The sequence below is a fragment of the Netta rufina genome, assembly GCF_964035555.1.
Source record: "Netta rufina genome assembly, chromosome: W".
In the NCBI taxonomy this organism is placed as follows: domain Eukaryota; kingdom Metazoa; phylum Chordata; class Aves; order Anseriformes; family Anatidae; genus Netta; species Netta rufina.
This window is the reverse complement of record NC_140139.1, coordinates 5,876,038-5,896,742: the sequence shown is the minus strand read 5'-3', so window position 1 is coordinate 5,896,742 and position 20,705 is coordinate 5,876,038. Positions and strand designations below refer to the sequence as shown.

General features: G+C 41.9%; 1 protein-coding gene across 3 annotated transcripts in view; it reads left to right on the top strand.

Annotated features, from left to right (window-relative positions):
- Positions 1–20,705, top strand: part of LOC311220830 (kinesin-like protein KIF2A) — a gene marked incomplete at both ends in the record, with an annotated part of 102,140 nt that overhangs the window by 37,553 nt on the left and 43,882 nt on the right. For 2 of the 3 annotated variants that reach the window (XM_084304472.1, XM_084304471.1), the window contains 6 exons: positions 9,934–10,053; positions 10,462–10,516; positions 13,695–13,817; positions 14,339–14,439; positions 18,876–18,971; positions 19,460–19,514. In XM_084304472.1, the coding sequence (XP_084160598.1) occupies positions 9,934–10,053; positions 10,462–10,516; positions 13,695–13,817; positions 14,339–14,439; positions 18,876–18,971; positions 19,460–19,514 (550 nt within the window). The remainder of the gene's footprint in view (positions 1–9,933; positions 10,054–10,461; positions 10,517–13,694; positions 13,818–14,338; positions 14,440–18,875; positions 18,972–19,459; positions 19,515–20,705) is intronic. The other variant, XM_084304473.1, reaches the window with a different exon arrangement.

The following is a 20,705-nucleotide window of genomic DNA, read 5'->3' as shown; positions in this document are numbered from 1 at the left end:
AAGACGAAGGGGGAACTGTAAGAATTAAAGTTATGTTTTTGCAGTGCAAAATTCCACTATCTTTGCATATTTAAAAGCGATTGCACAGGGAATGTTAGTCATATAAAACTGCACATACAGGGCATAGTAACAAGCGTCGGGTAGGTTGTGAACCTATAGTACTCAGCCAATGAGGAATCAAGCATCGGGTAATAGGGGATATAGGGCTACGATACACTTCTGCTGCACACCCCTCCTTGCAGGACACCTGCCATTGCAATTGTGAATAAATCAGCTTCACAAGAGACCCTGTCTTAGAAAATTATTGGGATATTTCTCACAACAATGAACAGATTCCCAGAGATCCAGATGAAGTCAAGTGCACACAACCCATGTGGCAGAAATTTGTACGGAGCGCACTGTTGTTGTATGCCAATTCATTGGCAGTAATGACCTGGGAAGACGTATATGGTCTGAATTTTTGGGTAGACCTATGTGGTGCCAGCAGTTGGACTCAATGATTCTTATAGGTCCCTTCCAACTCGGGATATTCTATGATTCTATGAGTACAGATGCACAAATAACATAATATACCCTCAGTCTAGTCGCGTTCCATGAACTACCATGGCCACACTTAAAGAGTTTGGTCACATTCAATGAGAATTACCACGGCTAGATTGGTCAGTTGTGCAATTCATTAAAGCAACATGTTCACAGGTTCTTTGGATTGCTGGTGATAAATTCACTGTCTGTAAAGCACGTGCAAATCCCAAAATTATGAGTAACACAACCTGGCTACAAATGTGTTAAAAGATATAAAGAGACTCTATAGAGATTTCTAAGTTTCCTGGGGAGGCACTTGGCATAACCAAGTGTACGAATCTTACTCAAATGCTTTCCAGTGGAGGAGAAGACAGACTCAGCCTGTCGACTGACCCCAGAACACAGAAGGTATCTTTTGCGATGGTATCTTCCCTAACATCTTCTCTCCCTGAAGCTAATTTATATAATTTTCTGTCTTTTAGGTGGAGCTTGAATGATACTAGTCACACATACATTTGTTATGATTGTTGCGAAATCTTCTTGCTTTGTTTTTAAAGGTATAGACTAGAAAAAAAATTAAAGAGCAAGCTCAGTGAGGCATGGTTACACCTTGGAGGCGGGTAGCCTTTGGGATGGAGGTGTGTTCTGATATTATAATATAAGTTAATTTCTAAGTCACCTCAGGCAATTATTCCACACCATCCACCCCATGACTATAGTCACTCAAGATTCAGGACATTTGGAATGTATCGGGTATATCACATATGTCCTTGTGATGAGGATTATCGAGTATATGTACATCTTGTAGGGATACTAGATGAAACATACGTTTCATCATAATCCAAAGTTTGACATACAGGGATACTGTCAATATGAAACACAATACAGTGAGTATTAATAAAACAAAAACAGGGTGAAGCATCTTGTTGAAGATTCCTGTGGCAGTTGGCAATCATCAAAACAAAGTGTCCCACCAACAGTGTTTTTCATCCTTCACTCCTTCCAACACTTGATGTACTTCTTCTATATCATGATGGACAGTAATCAGAGTCTTTTGTTCATTTTCCTGCACGTGTTTCAGCAACTGTTGTAGTAGTTTCTTCACCAGTGTAAGGTTAATACCAATAGGGGTAGGCAGCAGGTCATGAAGTAGAGTATAACTGGATGTAATAAGTTGGTAAGAGGTGACGGAAGCTGAGTAACTAAAATCACATCCTAGAATTTTGGTAAAATTACAAACACAAACGTTCGAGTGATTACTTGTATCTACAGTAGTATTATCTATGACTATGGAATCACAATGGGTTCTCATGCAAACAGCCTTTTCCAATATATACAAGTACAGTTTCAGGGGTTTCACTGGGATATATCTCAAAGTGACAAATGTTTTGTTCAGTGTCAAGGCAAATGTCTTGGGCTTTGAGAGTGTTACTTTCACAAATGAAGCCTTTTTGTTTGCACACAATACATGCATTTACATCAATCATCTGCCACTTTCCTCCCTTTCGATGGGCCCATAGTTTATGCTCCTTAGGATAGAGTATAGTTTCATTATGATTGAGTCCTAATGCAATAATTGGATATATATTGTATACTGTGGCATTGCTTATGGTAAGTATAAAGGCAATAAATTTATCACTTTCTGCATAATAGGTAAAGTTGACTAATTGCCACCATGCTTCAAACTCTTCTTCAAATTCTGAAGCATTATCCCAAATCAATAAATCGGAGCAACCTGATCTAGTGGGTGGCGTCCCTGTCTATGGCAGGGGGGTTAGAAATAGATGATCTTTGAGGTCCTTTCCAACCCAAGCCGCCATTCTATGATTCTATGATTCTATGATTCTATGAATTTTCAAATTTCAATGGGTAAGGTTCCTCCCTCTCTAATAATAGGTGCTGCTACAGACTGTATCCATAAATGCACTTGGATACAACTCAAGGCAAGGGAAGTATCACCTTGGGTTTTTCCGAGGGTATTTACAATTAATTGATTATCATTTTCTTCAATTTGTTGCCAGTGGGGTAAAATGTCTGATAGGAGCCATTGGCTTGCTCCTAAGGCCGATAAGGGTGATTTTATCAGTCGTTCCAATTTCCTTAGGTCGTCTGTAGTAGCAGTTATTCTACTCATTAGGACCTTGGCATCAATGCTATTTAATATACCTATTCCTGTTCCCAATAATCCAGTGGCATCTCGTGGCATGCGCTGAGATTGTTTGAGAGAACGTCCATGTAACCCTGATAACCAGCTGGTGTAGGCAGTTCTCAAAAAGGTGGTAAATCTTGAGTTGATTTCTGAGATATTAATGCGCAGCACTAGCTCTACCCTTTTTAGATACCAGCTAGGGTTAAAGAGAACCTTTTATTGTCCCACATATTTAATTAGGTAAGGACCTGTGTTGAAGATGGAAGGAGTTAGATTAATGGGAGGCAGAGTTGGTACAATTTCAAACATCTGTAGGGGCAGAGACTTCTTACCCTTTGCAGTTGACATAGATGTTGCTGTAACGATCATAAATTCAAATAGTAATTTGGTGTCTCTGTAACCCCAAAGATGGTACATAATTATAGGTTTGGTGAAAGTAAAATTGTGCCAACAGTCGGAATTTGGTTCAGTTATTTTGTTACAGTCAGTACTATAATTTTTGGGTCTGGAAGAATCAGCATAAATTGTCTTAATTTCAGTCGGCCTATTGTAAGTAGACCCATTAGTTATTCGGCAACTGATTTGTATTGTCTGACCTGAAGTGGCTTGGAGATCAGCCATCCAAAGAGAATCATTACAACCCATTCATCTTTTGAAAATATTTTGTTTACATGTAAAACTGAAGTAGTGAGATTTAGGTCCTTTTTGTTTTGAGATGTTCCAACACTTGCACTATACTGTGACAATGTGACAGTTCCAAGGGTCATTATGAGATGTCACAGTGTCACAGTGAGATGTCTCAGCTCCATGCACAACCACAGTAACTAAGTTTTCCCTGACGGCACGTGTTCCCATAATTCCAGCGTATTTAACATGGTGTCGTGGTTTAACCCGGCTGGCAGCTAAACACCACGCAGCCGTTCGCTCACCCTCCCCCCTCCCTCTCTGGGACGGGGGAGAGAAATGGAAAGTGAAGCCCGTGAGGTGAGATAAAGACAGTTTAATAAGACAGGAAAATAATAATAATAATAATAATAATACAATGATGATAATAGTACTACTACTAATAATATGTACAAACAAGTGATGCACAATGCAATTGCTCACCACCCGCTGACCGATGCCCAGCTTAACCCCGAGCAGTCCGGCCCCCTCCCCCCGGCTAGCCACCCCTATATATTGTTTAGCATGACGTCAGATGGTATGGAATACCCCTTTGGCTAGTTCGGGTCACCTGTCCTGGGTCTGTCCCCTCCCAGCTCTTACTGCACCCCCAGCCTGCCTGTTGGCAGGACAGAGCAAAAGTCTGAGGTGTCCTTGGCTTGGTATAAGCACTGCTCTGCAACAATTAAAACATCGGGGTGTTATCAGCACTCTTCTCATCCTAAGCCAAAACACAGCATTCCACCAGCTACTAGGAAGAAAATTAATTCTGTTCTAACTGAAACCAGGACACATGGGCTTGGGACCATGGCCATTCTGGGTCTTTCTGGCTACAAACCAAATGGGTTTGCATTAAGGTCAGGGTGAAGCATAGTTTTAGCAATCCAAACTGCTGATTTGTGATTCTCCAGCTGTCCACATGCAGTTCACTCAGGATTCCTGTGAACACAAAAGGAAATAAAATATGCTTGGTTGTATTCAACCAGCAGGATTAAAAAGAGGGTGAGATCCACTGGGTGCTAATCCGGTGTACATTTCCTGAACAATCTTTGGCTTCCCATGCATAGGGGTTTAGTTGAGCAGTGTTCTCTGAGTGTTTTCCATTGTGTCTCTTACACTTTCCTGACTTTTTCCGTCTATCAGGATGTGAAACAGGAATCTCTGCTAAGATTTTTGCAAAAGCATTGTGAGCAATTGTGGGGGAATGTTTATATCCTTGAAGAAGCCTATTATAGTATAATAGTATAATCCAAGTATATTGGATTCCTTTTCACGTGAAAGCAAACTGTGCTTTATCCTGTTCAAGAAGAATCATTAAGAACATATCTTTAACATCTAAGGCACCCATCCAAGGATGGGCAGTGACTTGTATCAATGTCACTATTTCTGCCATGTTCAGAACTGTGGCAGTTAAAGGTGTGGTATTAGCATTTAACTGTAATCTACTATAAAATGCCATTGCCTGGTTGGTTTCTTTACTGGCCACACTAGTGAATTGTAGGGTGAATAGGTCCTTTTAATAATGCCTCTTTCTTCCAATTCTGTTACCACCCTGTCAATTCCCATAAGCGGGTAGACTTTGGAATGGAGTTGTGTTTTGGTATTATAAGTTAATTTCCAAGTCACCTCAGGCAATTATTCCACACAGTTAACTGCATCAGAGGCTGAAGTGAGCCTAACTAGGAATGAGTGGCAAAAGCACCCCATTGTGACTGGCCCAGAAGCTCTGTGCATCCTTGGCATAGACTACCTCAAGAGAGGGTACTTCAAGGGTCCAAAAGGGTACTGATGGGCTTTTGGCATAGCTTCCTTGAGCACAAAGATTAAGCAGCTTTCTGCCCTGCCTGGTCTCTCAGAAGACCCTTCTGCTGTAGGATTGTTGAGGGTTGAAGAACAGCAAGTGCAAATTGCTACAATGGTGCACTGGCAGCAATATCGTACCAACAGAGACTCCCTGATTCCTATCCATGAGTTGGTTCATTGTCTGGAGAGCCAAGGAATGATCAGCAAGACTTGCTCGCTCTTTAATTGTCCCATATGGCCAGAGTGAAAGTCTAACTGGAGAGTGGAGACTAATGGAGACTATCATGACCTGAATGAAGTCACGCCACCGCTGAGTGCTGCAGTGCCGGACATGCTAGAACTTCAATACGAACTAGAGTCAAAGGCAGCCAAGTGGTATGCCACAACTGATATCGCTAATGCATTTTTCTCCATCATTTTAGCAATAGAGTGTAGGCCACAGTTTGCTTTCACTTGGAGGGGCGTCCAGTACACCTGGAATCGACTGCCCTGGGGCTAGAAACATGGCCCTACCATTTGACATGGACTGATCCAGACTGGAACAGGGGAAAGCTCCTGAACACCTGAAATATATTAATGACATAATTGTGTGGGGGCAACATGGCAGAAATTTTTGAGAAAGGGAAGAAAATAATCCAAGTCTCCTGAAAGCTGATTTTGCCATTAAACAGAGTAAGGTCAAAGGACCTGAACAGGAGATACAGTTTTTAGGAATAAAATGGCAAGACTGAAGTTGTCAGATTCCAATGGATGTGATAAAAAAAAAATAACAGCTATGTCTCTGCAAAGTTTCAAAATGGAAACACAAGCTTTCTTGTCACCCCAACTGCTGGTGCTGGGCAGGAATCACAGAATCACAGAATCACAGAATTTTCTAGGTTGGAAGAGACCTCAAGATCATCGAGTCCAACCTCCAACCTAACGCTAACAGTCCCCACTAAACCATATCCCTAAGCTCTACATCTAAACGTCTTTTGAAGACTTCCAGGGATGGTGACTCCACCACTTCCCTGGGCAGCCTGTTCCAGTGCCTCACAACCCTTTCAGTGAAGAAGTTCTTCCTAACATCTAACCTAAAACTCCCCTGGCTCAACTTAAGCCCATTCCCCCTCGTCCTGTCACCAGGCACGTGGGAGAACAGGCCAACCCCCACCTCGCTACAGCCTCCCTTGAGGTACCTAAAAAGAGCGATAAGGTCACCCCTGAGCCTCCTCTTCTCCAGGCTGAACAAGCCCAGCTCCCTCAGCCGCTCCTCGTAGGACTTGTTCTCCAGGCCCCTCACCAGCTTCGTCGCCCTTCTCTGCACCCGCTCAAGCACCTCGATGTCCTTCTTGTAGCGAGGGGCCCAAAACTGAACACAGTACTCGAGGTGCGGCCTCACCAGAGCTGAGTACAGGGGGGCGATCACCTCCCTAGCCCTGCTGGTCACGCTGTTCCTGATACAAGCCAGGATGCTGTTGGCCTTCTTGGCCACCTGAGCACACTGCTGGCTCATATTCAGCCGACTATCCACCATCACTCCCAGGTCCTTCTCTGCCTGGCAGCTTTCCAACCATTCCTCTCCCAGCCTGTAGCTCTGCTTGGGGTTATTGCGCCCCAGGTGCAGGACCCGGCACTTGGCCTTGTTAAACTTCATGCAGTTGACCTCAGCCCATTGGTGCAGCCTATCCAGATCCTCCTGCAGAGCTTTCCTACCCTCAAGCAGATCGACACACGCACCTAACTTGGTGTCATCTGCGAACTTACTGAGGGTGCACTCGATGCCCTCGTCCAGATCATCGATGAAGATATTAAAGAGGACCGGCCCCAGCACCGAGCCCTGGGGGACGCCACTAGTGACTGGCCTCCAACTGGACTTGGCTCCATTCACCACGACTCTTTGGGCCCGGCTATCCAGCCAGTTTCTAACCCAACGAAGCGTGCGCCAGTCCAAGCCAAGAGCAGCCAGTTTCTTGAGGAGAATGCTGTGGGAGACGGTGTCAAAAGCCTTGCTGAAGTCAAGGTAGACCACATCCACAGCCTTTCCCTCATCCACCCAGCGCGTCACTCTGTCATAGAAGGAAATCAGGTTCGTCAGGCATGACCTGCCTTTCATAAAGCCATGCTGACTGGGCCTGATCGCCTGCTTGCCCTGCAAGTGCTGCGTGATGACTCTCAGGAGGATCTGCTCCATGAGCTTTCCTGGCACTGAGGTCAAACTGACAGGCCTGTAGTTTCCCGGGTCTGCCCTCTCTACACATCATGCAACTGATGCTATGTGAAGTAAGGGTGTTATATCTATCACACAACAGGCTCAAATAGGAAATCTCAGTCTCCCAGGAATCTTGGAAGTGATCATGGACTGTCCCAAGATCAGGGACTTTGGAATATCGCTAGAGAAGGAGGTGACGTGTGCTGAAGAGGCCTCACTGTATAGTAAACTAGCAGAAGATAAGAAGCAATATGCTCTGTTCACTGATGGGTCCTGTCATATTGTGGGAAAGCATCATTGGTGGTAGGTTGCTGTCTGGAGTCCTACACAAGTTGCAGAAACTGCTGAAGGAGAAGGTGAACTGAGCCAATTTGCATAAGTGAAGGCCATCCAGTTGGCTATAGATATTGCTGAATGGGAAAAGTGGCCAGTGCTCCCTCTCTATACTGATTCATGGATGGCAGCAAATGCCCTGTAGGGGTGGTCACAGCAATGGAAGCAGAGCAACTGGCAATGCAGAGACAAACCCATCTGCGCTGCCACATTGTGGCAAGATATTGCTGCCTGGGTAGAGAACCTGTTTTGTAAAAGTATGCCACATAGATGCTCACGTACCCAAGAGTCCGGCCACTGAAGACCATCAAAATAACCAGCAGGTCGATCAGACTGCTAGTACTGAAGTGGCTCAGGTGGATCTGGACTGGCAACATAAGTGTGAGTTCTTTATTATTTTATTTAACCGTGAATGTGAAACATGCTGCAATCAAGCAAGTCAAGAGGTTAAAGCCACTTTGGTTTGGAGGACAATGGCTGAAATATGGGGAGGCATGGCAGATTTATTATATCACACTCCCACAAACCCGCAACGGCAAGCGCCATGTGCTTACAATGGTGGAGGCAACCACTGGATGGCTGGAAACATATCCTGTGCCCCATGCCATTGCCCACAACACTATCCTGGGCTTTGAAAAACAAGTCTTATGGCAACACAGCACCCCAGGAACAATTGAGTCAGACAATGGGACTCATGTCCAAAACAACCTCATAGACACTTGGACTAAAGAACATTGTACTGTGGGTGTATCGCATCCCCTATCATGCACCAGCATCCAGGAAAATCGAGTGCTATAATGGACTGTTAAAGACTATGCTGAGAGCCATGGGTGTTGAAACATTCAAACATTGGGATACACATTTGGCAAAGGCCACCTGGTTAGTCAACACTGCCAACCAACCCGGACCTGCCCAGTGAAACCTGTTACGTACTGTAAAAGGGGATAAAGTCCCTGTAGTGCATGTAAAGAACACGTTGGTGAAGGCAGTCTGTGTTTATCCTGCCTCAGGAAAGACAAACCCATCGGTGGGACTGCTTTTGCTCAGGGACCTGGGTGCATTTGATGGATAATGCAGAACGATGGGGAAGTCCAATGAGTACCTCAAGGGGATTTAATGTTGGGTGAGAATAGCCAATGATTTGAATCATATGATATTAATTGATATATGATACTGCATGTCATCACTACTATGATTGGTGTATGCCATATTAATAGTATCACAGTAAGAGTCACCCAGATAATGACAAATGAATTTTGATGGAACCAAGCAAATTGCAGTGGTGATAGAACTGGACAAGCGCAACAGTATTGGAACCAGAGCTGGCCTCTGCATGGAACAATCCAACACGATTCATCATCTCTCCTGCCCTGATGGACTGCTATGACAGATGGAACCCAAAGTCATGGACTAAACAAATTCAACGGACATTTTAGAGGGATGACCCATACACCAAAGGAATATCTGTGTGTATATATCAGAAGACAGGAAAGTTTGTGGTGATTAATTGGGATGTACTGGAAAGTTTGAGACCCAAGCCTGACATAAATCATATGCGATAAAGGGTGGGTATTATCCTGGTTTTGGTTAGGATAGAGTTGATTTTCTTTATAGTGGCTGGTATGTTGCTGTGTTTTTTTATTTAGGAGAAAATTCATGCTGAGAACACACTGATGTTTTAGTTGTTGCAGAGAAGTGCTTACACTAAGCCAAAGACTTTTCAGCTTCTCATACTGCCCTGCCAGCGAGGAGGCTGGGGGTGCACAAAAAGCTGGGAGTAGACAGAACCAGGACAGCTGACCCAAACTGGCAAAAGGGATATTCCATACCATATGACATCAAGTGGAATGATAACAACTGGAAGAATAAAACTAGGGGGATGTGGCTGGGGTTGGAGGGGGAGCTACTGTTGTTCAGGGACTTGCTGGGCATCGGTGGCCTGTGGTAAGCTATTGCATTGTGCATCACTTCTTTTATTTATATACATATATATAATTATTATTATTTAATTTACTATTTTTTCCTGTCTTATTAAATTGTCTGTCTCAACCCTTTTTTTCAATTCTCTACCCCATCACACTGGCAGGGAGTGAGCGAAGTGCTCTGTGGTGCTCAGTTGCCTGTTGTGTTAAACCACAACATCAGGTTATAGAAATAACCAATTGTGAGGTAAAAACACTAAATGTATTTATTGTTTATACTGAAACATAACAGCAGAAATGGAGAGGGTGAATTTGTTCTTAGACTCATCTTTTTATATTCTTTTAAACAGATTGACCTGGAGAGCATATTTTCACTTAATCCAGATCTTGCACCTGATGATGATACTGAACCTAGTCCAGAGACACCACCACCACCTATTCCATTAGCCAAAGTAAATAGAATTGTGAAGGTTGGTAGTACCTATGTAATGCGTTCATATTAAACTTACAGGACTTCTGTAATTTTGTTATGTTTTAATTTTTAAATCTAATTTTTGTCTGTGGAGCTACTTGATAAATGTGTTCTCCATTCACCATAGGTAAAAAAGGATTTCTAAAAATTTTCTATGAACAGGTTTGGCAAGGAGGGAGTTGGGGACTAATATTCATATAACAAGGTATAGTTCAAGGAAAAATATACAAAAGAAGGTTGATTTGAAAAAGTACATATAGCAGTCTCCACCCAAGACTCTTCAAGGAGGGATTTGGAAATAATTACCTCTCTGTATTGCTGATGTTGTGTTAGAAACAGAGGTGGGGCTGCAGTTAAAATTTTCAATAATAAGGTGATCAAATAATGGAGATTTCTTTCTTTATAGAGTCGACGAGCTGTGGCACCTATTAAGAATGATACCTCTGCTAGAGATAACAGAGGTAAATGTTATATCTTTCCATTTCAAGGAAGCAAATATATGGGAACATTTTAACGTCCTGCTCATCTAAAATTCTTTAATAAAACTGCATTTCTAATTCAGTATGTACGCATGTGACGTAGAACATCATTCCTAGAATTGATGTAGGTACATCATTCCTAGAATTACTTCTATGTGTATTTAGGAATAGGTACTGTATTAATATTATTTATGTGCAAGTTTAAGCAATATAGCATTAGGAGATTTGTGAATTTGTGAATGAACTAAAGGTACAAAAAATTGAAGTTAATTATCCTACAATAAATGATGCATGGACTTTTTCAAATTAAAACATCCTCAGTTTGCTTTAGCTTGAGTGTTTCAATATACTATAAGTAGTGCACTTAGAATTCTTACTCTTTCAATTTTTAAGCTTAATTTTCTAACAGTCTGTGTATAAACATTAATTCAAAGAACATTTAAACCCTACACATTATTTCCCTACAGAAAAATCTATTAAAAATGTGGAATTATCACAGGCGGATAGGTGAAATGAAGTATGTGTTAGATGACTACAGATGTAATGCATCTATAATATGAGAAGAAATAGTTATTGCTTAATGTTCTCATTTTGTCTCCTGTACTGAGCATAATTATCTTGTATTGGTGATGGCAATGATTCTTTCAGACATTAATCTAGTGCCATTTGTGGTGGTTTTACTCAGGTGGGCAGCCAAGTAAAAATGATTCGTAAAAAAAAAAGATTCGTAAAAAAGAGTAGGGAGATAGCAAGATGTGTTGCCTATTACTAACAAGCTAGAGAAGTGAGGAACAAATGAAAGAAACCAGAAAAACCCTCCCCCCCATCCACCCTCTTCCACCTCCTCCCCCCGAGTGGCACAAGGGAACAGGGGTTGTCTTCAGCCTATAGCACTTTGTCTCCACTGCTCCTTCTCGGTCACTCTCTTCCCCTGCTCCAACGTGGGTTCCCTCCCATGGGATGCAGTCGTTCCCAAACTGATCCTGTGTGGGCTTCCCACAGGCATCAGCTCTTCAAGAACTGCTCCAGATATGGGTCTATATACCGGGTTCAATCGGTCAGGAGCAAACTGCTCCAGTCTGGGTCCCCCACGGGCAGCAGCTCCTGCCAGGTCACCTGCTCCTGCGTGGGCTCCTCTCCACGGGCTACAGGTCTGGCCTGGAGTCTGCTCCAGCGGGGGTCCTCCACAGGCCGCAGCCTCCATTGGTGCAGGTCAACCTGTTCCACCGTGGTCTTCTCCACAGGCTGCAGCGTGGAACCCCTCTCCACTGTGGTACTTAATGGGCTTCAGGGGGACAGCCTGCTTTACCATGGTCCTCACTACAGGCTGCAGAGGACTTCTGCTCCGGTGCCTGGAGCACCTCTCCCCCTCCTTCTTCACTGACCTTAGCACCTGCAAGGCTGTTTCTTACTCCTCTCTTTCTCCCAGCTGCTGTTTTTAATTTTTTTTTCAAACGAATATGGTCTCAATTTGAGACATGTTATTGATGATCTGTCCTCACATCTATACAAGTTTTTAGAGGCCTAACCTCAAGTACTGTGTGCAGTTTTAGGTGCCACAGTATAAGAAAGACAAAACTATTAGAGAGTGTCCAAAAGAGGACTACAAAGATGGTGAAGGGTGTAGAGGGGAAGATGTATGAGAAACAGCTGAAGTCACTTGGTTTGTTCAGGTTAGAGAAAAGGAAACTGAGGGAAGACCTCATCGTGATCTACAGCTTCCTCACAAGGGGGAGCGGTGGGGCAGGCACGAGGAGGGCGCGACAGGACCCAGTGGAATGGCATGAAGCTGTGACAGGGGAGGTTCAGGCTGGATGTTAGGAAAAGGGTCTTCACTGAGGGGGTGGTTGGGCACTGGAACAGACTCCCCAGGGCAGTGGTCATGTCACCAAGCCTGTCAGAATTCAAGAAGTGTTTGGACAACACTGTCAGGCATATGGTATGATTTTTAGGTGGTCCTGTGTGGAGCCAGGAGTTGGACTCTATAATCCTTGTGGGTCCCTTCTAACTCGGGATATTCTATCATTCTATGTCATTTGTAGTAAATGATCCGTTTTGTATGGATTAACCTTGTAACTTGCTTTTTAATAGGTACTATGCATCTTACTGTTCACAGCCTACCTAAGGATTAGTTCTTTGTTCATCTTGCAATTAAGCTTTTCTCAGCATACGGTCTTGTTTAGTGGAGTTAATTCATGCTGTAAAGTAGATCTCCTATGATGTTTGGGACTTTGTCTTGTCTATCCCATTTGATACCTGTTTCCATAGTTGTCTCCATGTTGTACATTGTACTGGCCTTTGGAATGTCATCTCTAAGCTATTAATCAAAGCTGTTACCTTCACTTTCATGCTTTTCTGTCAGACCTCATTAGTAGCACGTACAAGAAACTGGCCAGCTGAAGCAGAGGTGCTTGAAGCAACTCTTTGAAAAAACAACTTAAAATATTCAGCTCTATCAGAGAGGCTTGCATGCTCACTACTCCCGCTGCATTCACTGGGAACAGATATCACTCTGCATTTTTCGAAATTAGCATCCTTATCACATAGGGAATCCATGCATAAATTTAGGTAGACATGTCAATTGTATCCATATCCCTTTTAATATGGTGTCAAAAAGGTTTGATTTTTCACTTGTAGATTGAGCTGCACTTGGCTGCCTTTCATTTCTATCCCTCTATTCCTCCAGATATTGTAGGCCTCCAGATATTTTATTGTGTGGGACAATTTTCTAATTTCTAGAGACTGCGAAACAGCAGGGTCATTTTCTTGCTGTGTTTTTGGGCATAATCACAATATAAATAAAATTGCAGCACTTATGGACAGCATATCTCCAAGTACATACTATGTACATAATAAGTTGTACTAATTCTGTAGTAGAGTATTTAAAAATATGCTTGGGCAGCATTGGTATTTCATGTTGTGTTGGTATATAACACTAGGATAAAAAAAGGCTGCATACCAAATGTCTTTAATGACATTTGACTTTCCATCTATATGACAAATAACTTTCCATATGTATATTTCCATATATATGGTCCCCCCTGGCCCCACAAAATTGTTGTGTCTCAAAATGGTCCTTGTTTTATCTTGTCATACTAAAACACTTCAAAACTGGATAGAAATGTTATTTCTAGATCAGCTTTGTGCTTTTCGTCTGCAGTGGTTGGTTCTGCACGTGCACGGCCCACTCGGCTTCCAGAACAATCTTCCTCCTCACAACAGAATGGTAGTGTTCCAGATATATCTCCAGTTCAAGCTGCAAAAAAGGACTTTGGACCCCCTTGTATGTAAACCATGTGTCAAAGATTCTTTCATTCTTGGCATTACATGTACATTCTCTTGGATTATGTTGTTTTCCATAAATGACAAATGGTCTATATACACAATTGTCTGTAGGCTTCCTTACAAAGCTTTTTCAGAGCACTGGGGCACTAGTATTTATAATTTTTTTTTCCTTTATATTTTTTTAAACCATGAATGTGGTTTGTTTTAAATTGCTTGGGCTTTCTTTTAAAACAAACCAAGAGTTCACATGTATGTGTTCAAGTGTTTTTAAGGGTCACTGTCCTTATATTTTTGGTTGTGTAATTATTGCCCCATTCCCATAATTTAATTCATTTATTCTATAAATTTTAGAAATTAAATTGCAGTAATTATTTTGTACTAATACTGATTTGCTTGAATATATAATTGATATAAATGCATTCTAATTATTGATAAATTAATATAATTGAAGTGTAGTGTAAATACTAAATCCATGCATGTAACACAGAAAATATTTTAAATTATATAATTTTCTTTAAGCACGTAGAAAATCTAATTGTGTAAAAGAAGTTGAAAAATTGCAAGAGAAACGTGAAAAAAGAAGATTACAACAGCAGGAACTTAGAGAAAAAAGAGCTCAGGTCAGTATTTTGTGCTTAGATGGCACTTTTTTCATTCTTAAATACTTTTTATGAACTGATAAACTTCAAAATAAATATTTTCATCCTGCATATAAGTTTGACAAATATTTTTGGTGCATAGTTGCACTCTGCATAGTTGCACTCTGATAACCATTAGATGTTTTTCCCCCTCTTTTGCTCTCTACAGAAATAATTACTTATTTTTCCATGTGTTATTTCAAAATCAAGTGCTGCTGATGGCTATTTCTCAGTGAAAACATATTGATTTAAAAATAATCAAGCCTTTGGCTTTTAGATAGGGCTTTTATTCTACAGGAGATATTTCAACGTTATAAATTGTTCTTTATGATCTTCGATGCTTTGTAGGAGATATATTTGAGGTTAAAAAAAAACACTGTTCAAACTTGAAATCTGTTATGAATTTATAGTTTAGCTTTGCATCATGCAGGCAGCTTGGCAGTGAGTTGTTGGAAACTTTTGTGAAAGAAATGAAGCTGCTAATCCTGTGAGAAAAATATCTGAAAAATATCTCTTGATATTAAATTAGTTTCTGTCACAAAAAGCTTTAGCACAACTAGTAGTATGATCTTGTTGGCAAGCTTGCCTGTATGTGTTAGTATCTTTAAAGAGATGCTACCAATGCACAACTGACTTGAGAAGTACCACCACTAAGTAATTCAGCCAATTTACTTCATGCTTTAATGATGTTTCTAAACTCACCTAAAATGACCTATGCTGAATTCATGTTCTCAAAATTAAACAAATGCAAAACATTAATATGTCTTTAAGTGTGAGGGGAAAAAATGGTTTATATATTAAAAATTCTTTGATATAGTAGTATACCTAAAGTTTTCTCTTCAGCACTTCTGTGAAGACTTCCTTTTCACCTGAGTCTTAAACTTCTGCATGAGAAGGTTCTGGTTGTCTTGATGACCTCTACCAGTGCTTTGTGTAGTCTGTTGTGAAATCCAGCAATAATTAGGCAACTGTCTTCTAGTGGACAAAACCTTTAAATAGAGAAGAACATTAGGGAAATACTTTTTCCATAATAAGCAGCTCAATTTTAGAGGTAACATTTCATCAGTAATTCATTTTGTATGGACTTACTGTAAGTAGTTTTAATTTCACTGTAGTTAGGATTAAGAACTTGAAGGTGCAGTCAAATACTGATTAGCAGGGTGCAGTGTTTTTACCCTGCTGGGCAGCTGAATTCCACCACAACCACTCTCACACTCCCCCTTCTCAAAGGGAAAGGGAGAGAAAATATGATGAAAAGGGCTCAAGGGTTGAGAGAAGGACAGGGATATCACCCACCAATTATCATCATGGGCAAAACAGACTCGGCATAGGGAGATTAATGTAATTTATTGCCTATCACTAGCTGACTAGAACACTGAGAAACTAAAAGCAAACTTAAAAAAAACCCACACAACCATCCACCCTCTTCTACGTCCTCCCCCCAAGCAGCTCAGGGGAACGGGCAATGGGGATTATGGTCAGTCCATAACGCTTTATCTGAGACCCTTCTTCATGGTCACTCTCTTCCCCTGCTCCAATGTGGGGGTCCCTCCCATGGGATGCAGCCCTTCCTGAACTGATCCTACATGGGCTTCCCATGGGCAGCAGCTCTTCGAGAACTGCTCCAAATACGTGTCTGTACCACAAAGACCAACTTTTAGGAACAAACTGCTCCAACATGGGTCCCCCACAGGCAGTAGTTCCCAACAACTCACCTACTCCTTCATGGGCTCCCCTCCACAGGCTGGAGCCTGCTCCTGCAGGGGCTCTCTATGGGCTACAGCCTCCTTCAGGCCAGATCCACCTGCTCCACCATGGTTGCAATATGGAAGTCTGCTCTGCCATGGTACACCACGGGCTGCAAGGGGAACAAACTGCTCCACGGGCCACAGGGGTACCTGGAGCACCTCCTCCCCCTACTTTCTGTGCTGATCTTGGTGTCTGCAGGGCTGTTTCTCACTCCTCACTCTCCCAGATGCTGTTGCATTGCATTTTTTTTTTCCCTTTTTAAAATATGCTCTCACAGAGGCTCTCACAAACACCGTTGTCCATTGTCTCGGGTTGTCCTGAAATGGTGTAAAAACTCTCAGGAAAGACATTTGAATTATTCTACAGTTTGCCCAGCTCTGGATTAGCAAGGCTTAGGGACGCTCCATGCGTGAGCTCTTACATCTCTTTTCACCAAGGTACTTGTGGTTTCAGATTTACGGACGAGAGGGCTTATGAGCCTGGATGTAGCATATTTGGATTGCTTCTGCTTTTAGGGGCATCTGGGAGTACTAGAAAAGTTTCCAATGGATTCAAGTCACCATAGGAGTTAACTTAGGACCAGTAGTAGGATCAGCCTCCTTTAACCAATTCAAATCCCTTTAGAGCAGCTGGAGTACCTGCACTGTGCTCTCCAGCATTTTGTATCTGTATAATATTCTATCCATTTGTTTGTTGGACTGCCTTATGTCAGATTAAGAAGCATTGACTGTAATGTATTGTCCTGGTTTTGGCTAGGATAGAGTTAATTTTCCTCCTAGTAGCTGGTAGGGTGCTGTGTTTGGCATTTAGGATGAGAATGTTGATATCATGCTGATGTTTTAACTGTTGCAGAGCAGTGCTTACACTAAGCCAAGGACTTTTCAGCTTCTCACCCTGTCCTGCCAGAGGGCAGGCTAGGGGTGCAGCAGGAGCTGGGAGGGAACAGAACCAGGAGAGATGACCCAAAATGGCCAAGGGGGTACTCCATACCATCTTACGTCATACTGAACAATTAATATGGGATGGCTGGCTGGGGTGGGGGGAGCAGCTGCTCAGGGATAGGCTGGGCATCGGTCAGCAGGTGGTGAGCAATTGCATTGTGCATCACTTCTTTTGTACACATTATTATTAGTAGCACTATTATCATTATTATTATTTTCCTTTATTTTCTGACCTAATAAACTGTCTCTCTCTCAACCCACAGGCTTTCATTTCTTTCTGATTCTCTTTCCCCATCCCAGAGAGGGAAGGGGGAGGGGGAGCGAAGGGCTGTGCGGTGCTTAGCTGCCAGCCGAGTTAAACCAAAACATGCACTGTTGTTGTGCATTTGTTTGGTAGTGTTTCTTTTGTGTGAAGATTCTGACAAAAGGTGGGAGTCATTTCTCTTCCTTACAAGTAGATGTGTAGTGAGTCCTTGTGGTGGTTTTGCTCAGGTGGACAGCCATGTTCCACCATGGCCACTCTCTCACTTTCCCTCCTCAAAGTGGAAGGGGGAGAAAATACAATGCAAAGGGCTCAAGGGTTGAGATAAGGATGGGGAGATCGCTCAACAATTCTTGTGATGGGCAAAACAGACTCAAAGTAGGGAGATAGTAAGATTTATTGCCTATTACTAACAAGCTAGAGAAGTGAGAAACAAAGGAAAGAAACCAAAAACACCTTCCCCCATTCAGCCTCATCCACTTCCTCCCCCCAAGTGGTGCAGGGGAACAGGGGAATGGGGGTTGTAGTCAGTCTATAGCACTTCGTCTCCGCTGCTCCTTCTCGGTCACTCTCTTCCCCTGCTCCAACGTGGGGTCCCTCCCACGGGACACACTCCTTCCTGAACTGATCCTGCATGGGCTTCCCAAAGGCAGCGGCTCTTCAAGAACTGCTCCAGATATGGGTCTGTACCAAGGGGTCCATCCGTCTGGAGCACACTGCTCCAGTCCAGGTCCTCCACAGGCAGCAGCTCCTGCCAGGTTACCTGCTCCTGCGTGGTCTACTCTCCATGGGCTACAGGTCTGGCTACAGGTCTGGCCTGGAATCTGCTCCGGCAGGGGTCCTCCACAGGCCGCAGCCTCCTTCAGTGCAGGCTGCACAGGCTGCAGCTTGGAACCCTGCTCCACCTTGGTACACCATAGGCTGCAGGGGGACAACCTGTTCCACCATGGTCCTCACCACAGGCTGCAAGGGAACTTCTGCTCCAGCGCCTGGAGCACCTCTCCCCCTCCTTCTTCACTGACCTTGGCACTTGCAAGGCTGTTTCTCACTCCTCTCTCTCTCCCAGCTGCTGTTCCCCAGCAGGTTTTTTTCCTTGTCTTAAATATGCTCTCACAGAGGCACGAACATCGCTTATTGGCCTGTCTCTGGCCAGCGACGGGGCCCTTATCTAACATGGGGCAGCTTCTGGATTCTTCTCACAGAAGCCAGCCCTATGGCGCCCCCGTTACCAAAACCTTGCCACGTAAACCCACTACAGTCCTGAATTTAAAATTATTTTCTATTATATGGCAACCAAAAATTTTAAAAAGAAGTTATATAATTGCTTTCATTTATGATCAGTAGATTACCTTCATCAGAACATTTGTTGATGTATATTTTATTTTTCTTTTAAGTAAATTTAGAAGGCATTGAAATTAGTCCATTTCATGTAAAAATGTAAGAAATTTTGTTGTTTACCTCCCTAGGATGTTGATGCTACAAACCCAAATTATGAAATTATGTGTATGATAAGAGATTTCAGGGGAAGTTTGGATTATAGACCACTGACAACTGCTGATCCTGTAAGTACCCCAGGCTATGTGGAAATTTTGTGTCTGTATGTTTTTCTGTGTTTTTTTTGTTTTTGTTTTTTTTTCAGTGTATGAATATACTTCTGCCTATAAACATAAAAAATAAGTAACTTAGTGTATATTAGTATTCTTTATAGCATGGGTTTATTTTTTCAGAATCCTTAAGTGACATTATCAGACCATTTCAATGGTGTATCCACCCTGTTACAGCTTGGTTTGCTTACTGTGTTGCAAGATGTACCATGTACTCTACAGGATCAGATCATTATCTACAGGGAGTTTGGTTATTCTTAATGTATGGTTCTCCCTTTCAGTTTCTTGGTTATTGTGCAAACACGGTGGGCTTTTGTACATTCAGATGACTCCTGAATTGGAAATTTCTTAATTTAAATGATTAGTTAATTAATTCAAAAACAGAGGTAAAATATCCTGCAACTGGAACTGAGGTATAGTTCACTGAAAGATTCTTTCTTTTATAGATTGATGAGCACAGGATATGTGTTTGTGTACGAAAACGACCACTCAATAAAAAAGGTATGACTGCTTAAGATTTTCCAGAATTCTTTCTCTGAAAAGCTGCTTCTGATAGGAATATTATTTGTATTGAAGAGATCTAGAATTACTAATCAATAATGAAACTCTGTTATACTAGACAATATGTATGAGGGACACATATAATTCATAGATTTATCATAACCTGGATGAAGACAGGGAGAAAAGTAGTTTAACTGTCACTATTAGGATCATCATTCATTTAAACTATCTTTTAAGTAAACTCCTGATCGGTGAGCTACCCAATGAAAGCTTTTCTACACATTTTTTTATACATGTATTTTTTTATATATTTTCAAGTGGTCTTGAATCAGATGTTAAGGGAAAAGTTCAGGTGGTGCCTAAATGTTGGTGTCCTGTGAGATGTTAGGTACCCAGGGGTATTCAAGACATCCTATGGCTAGTGGATTACAGACAAACTGGAGACTTGCATCTCCTGGAACTGCAGCTCAGGACTGGGCTAAATACCCTAGAGCATATGAAATGGCACTAAACACCTCTTTTTAGGTACTGGAATCACTCCCTAGTGATGTTTTTGATATATGAGTAGTATTACAACTTACTGCCTGTTCATTAGGCTGGAGTCTGTATTCCAAAAAACCTTTAGGTTTTCAACTCCAGTTTAATCCCAATCTTTCCATGAAGTTCTTTACTTCAGTGGAAAATTGAGAACGGCAAATGTTTGGAAAAATAATTGGAACCTATCTGAATTCAGCACTAATTTAAGCTGATTTTCATCTTGAAAGTTGTTTCTTTCCTTTTATTTTTGTTATATATATTTATTTATTTTTTGTTATATTCTGTTGAGCTAAAGGACTCAAAGAGCATCACTCTGGCTCTGAAACAACATGGGATACATTTAGAATTTTTGTACTGTCAGAACTACATATTGAGAATTTTCTGGAGCAAGCATATCCAGAGGGATACGGGAGAATTGTATAGGAAAGGGAAAACATATGTTGATGTCAGTATATTGTTAGTTTTCTGTTACTTTGCTTTCCTTCCATGTTGCTGCTGCTTCTACATTATTTTTTACTTTTTTTTTTTTTTTTTTTAGTTTCCCGTATTTTTTCTTTTATTGATCTGAAAGGAATGCATAATCTCAAAAACTGGTTAACTGGAACTATTTTGCACAACTTGTGTAATAAGGTCATTCAACACACAAATCTGGTA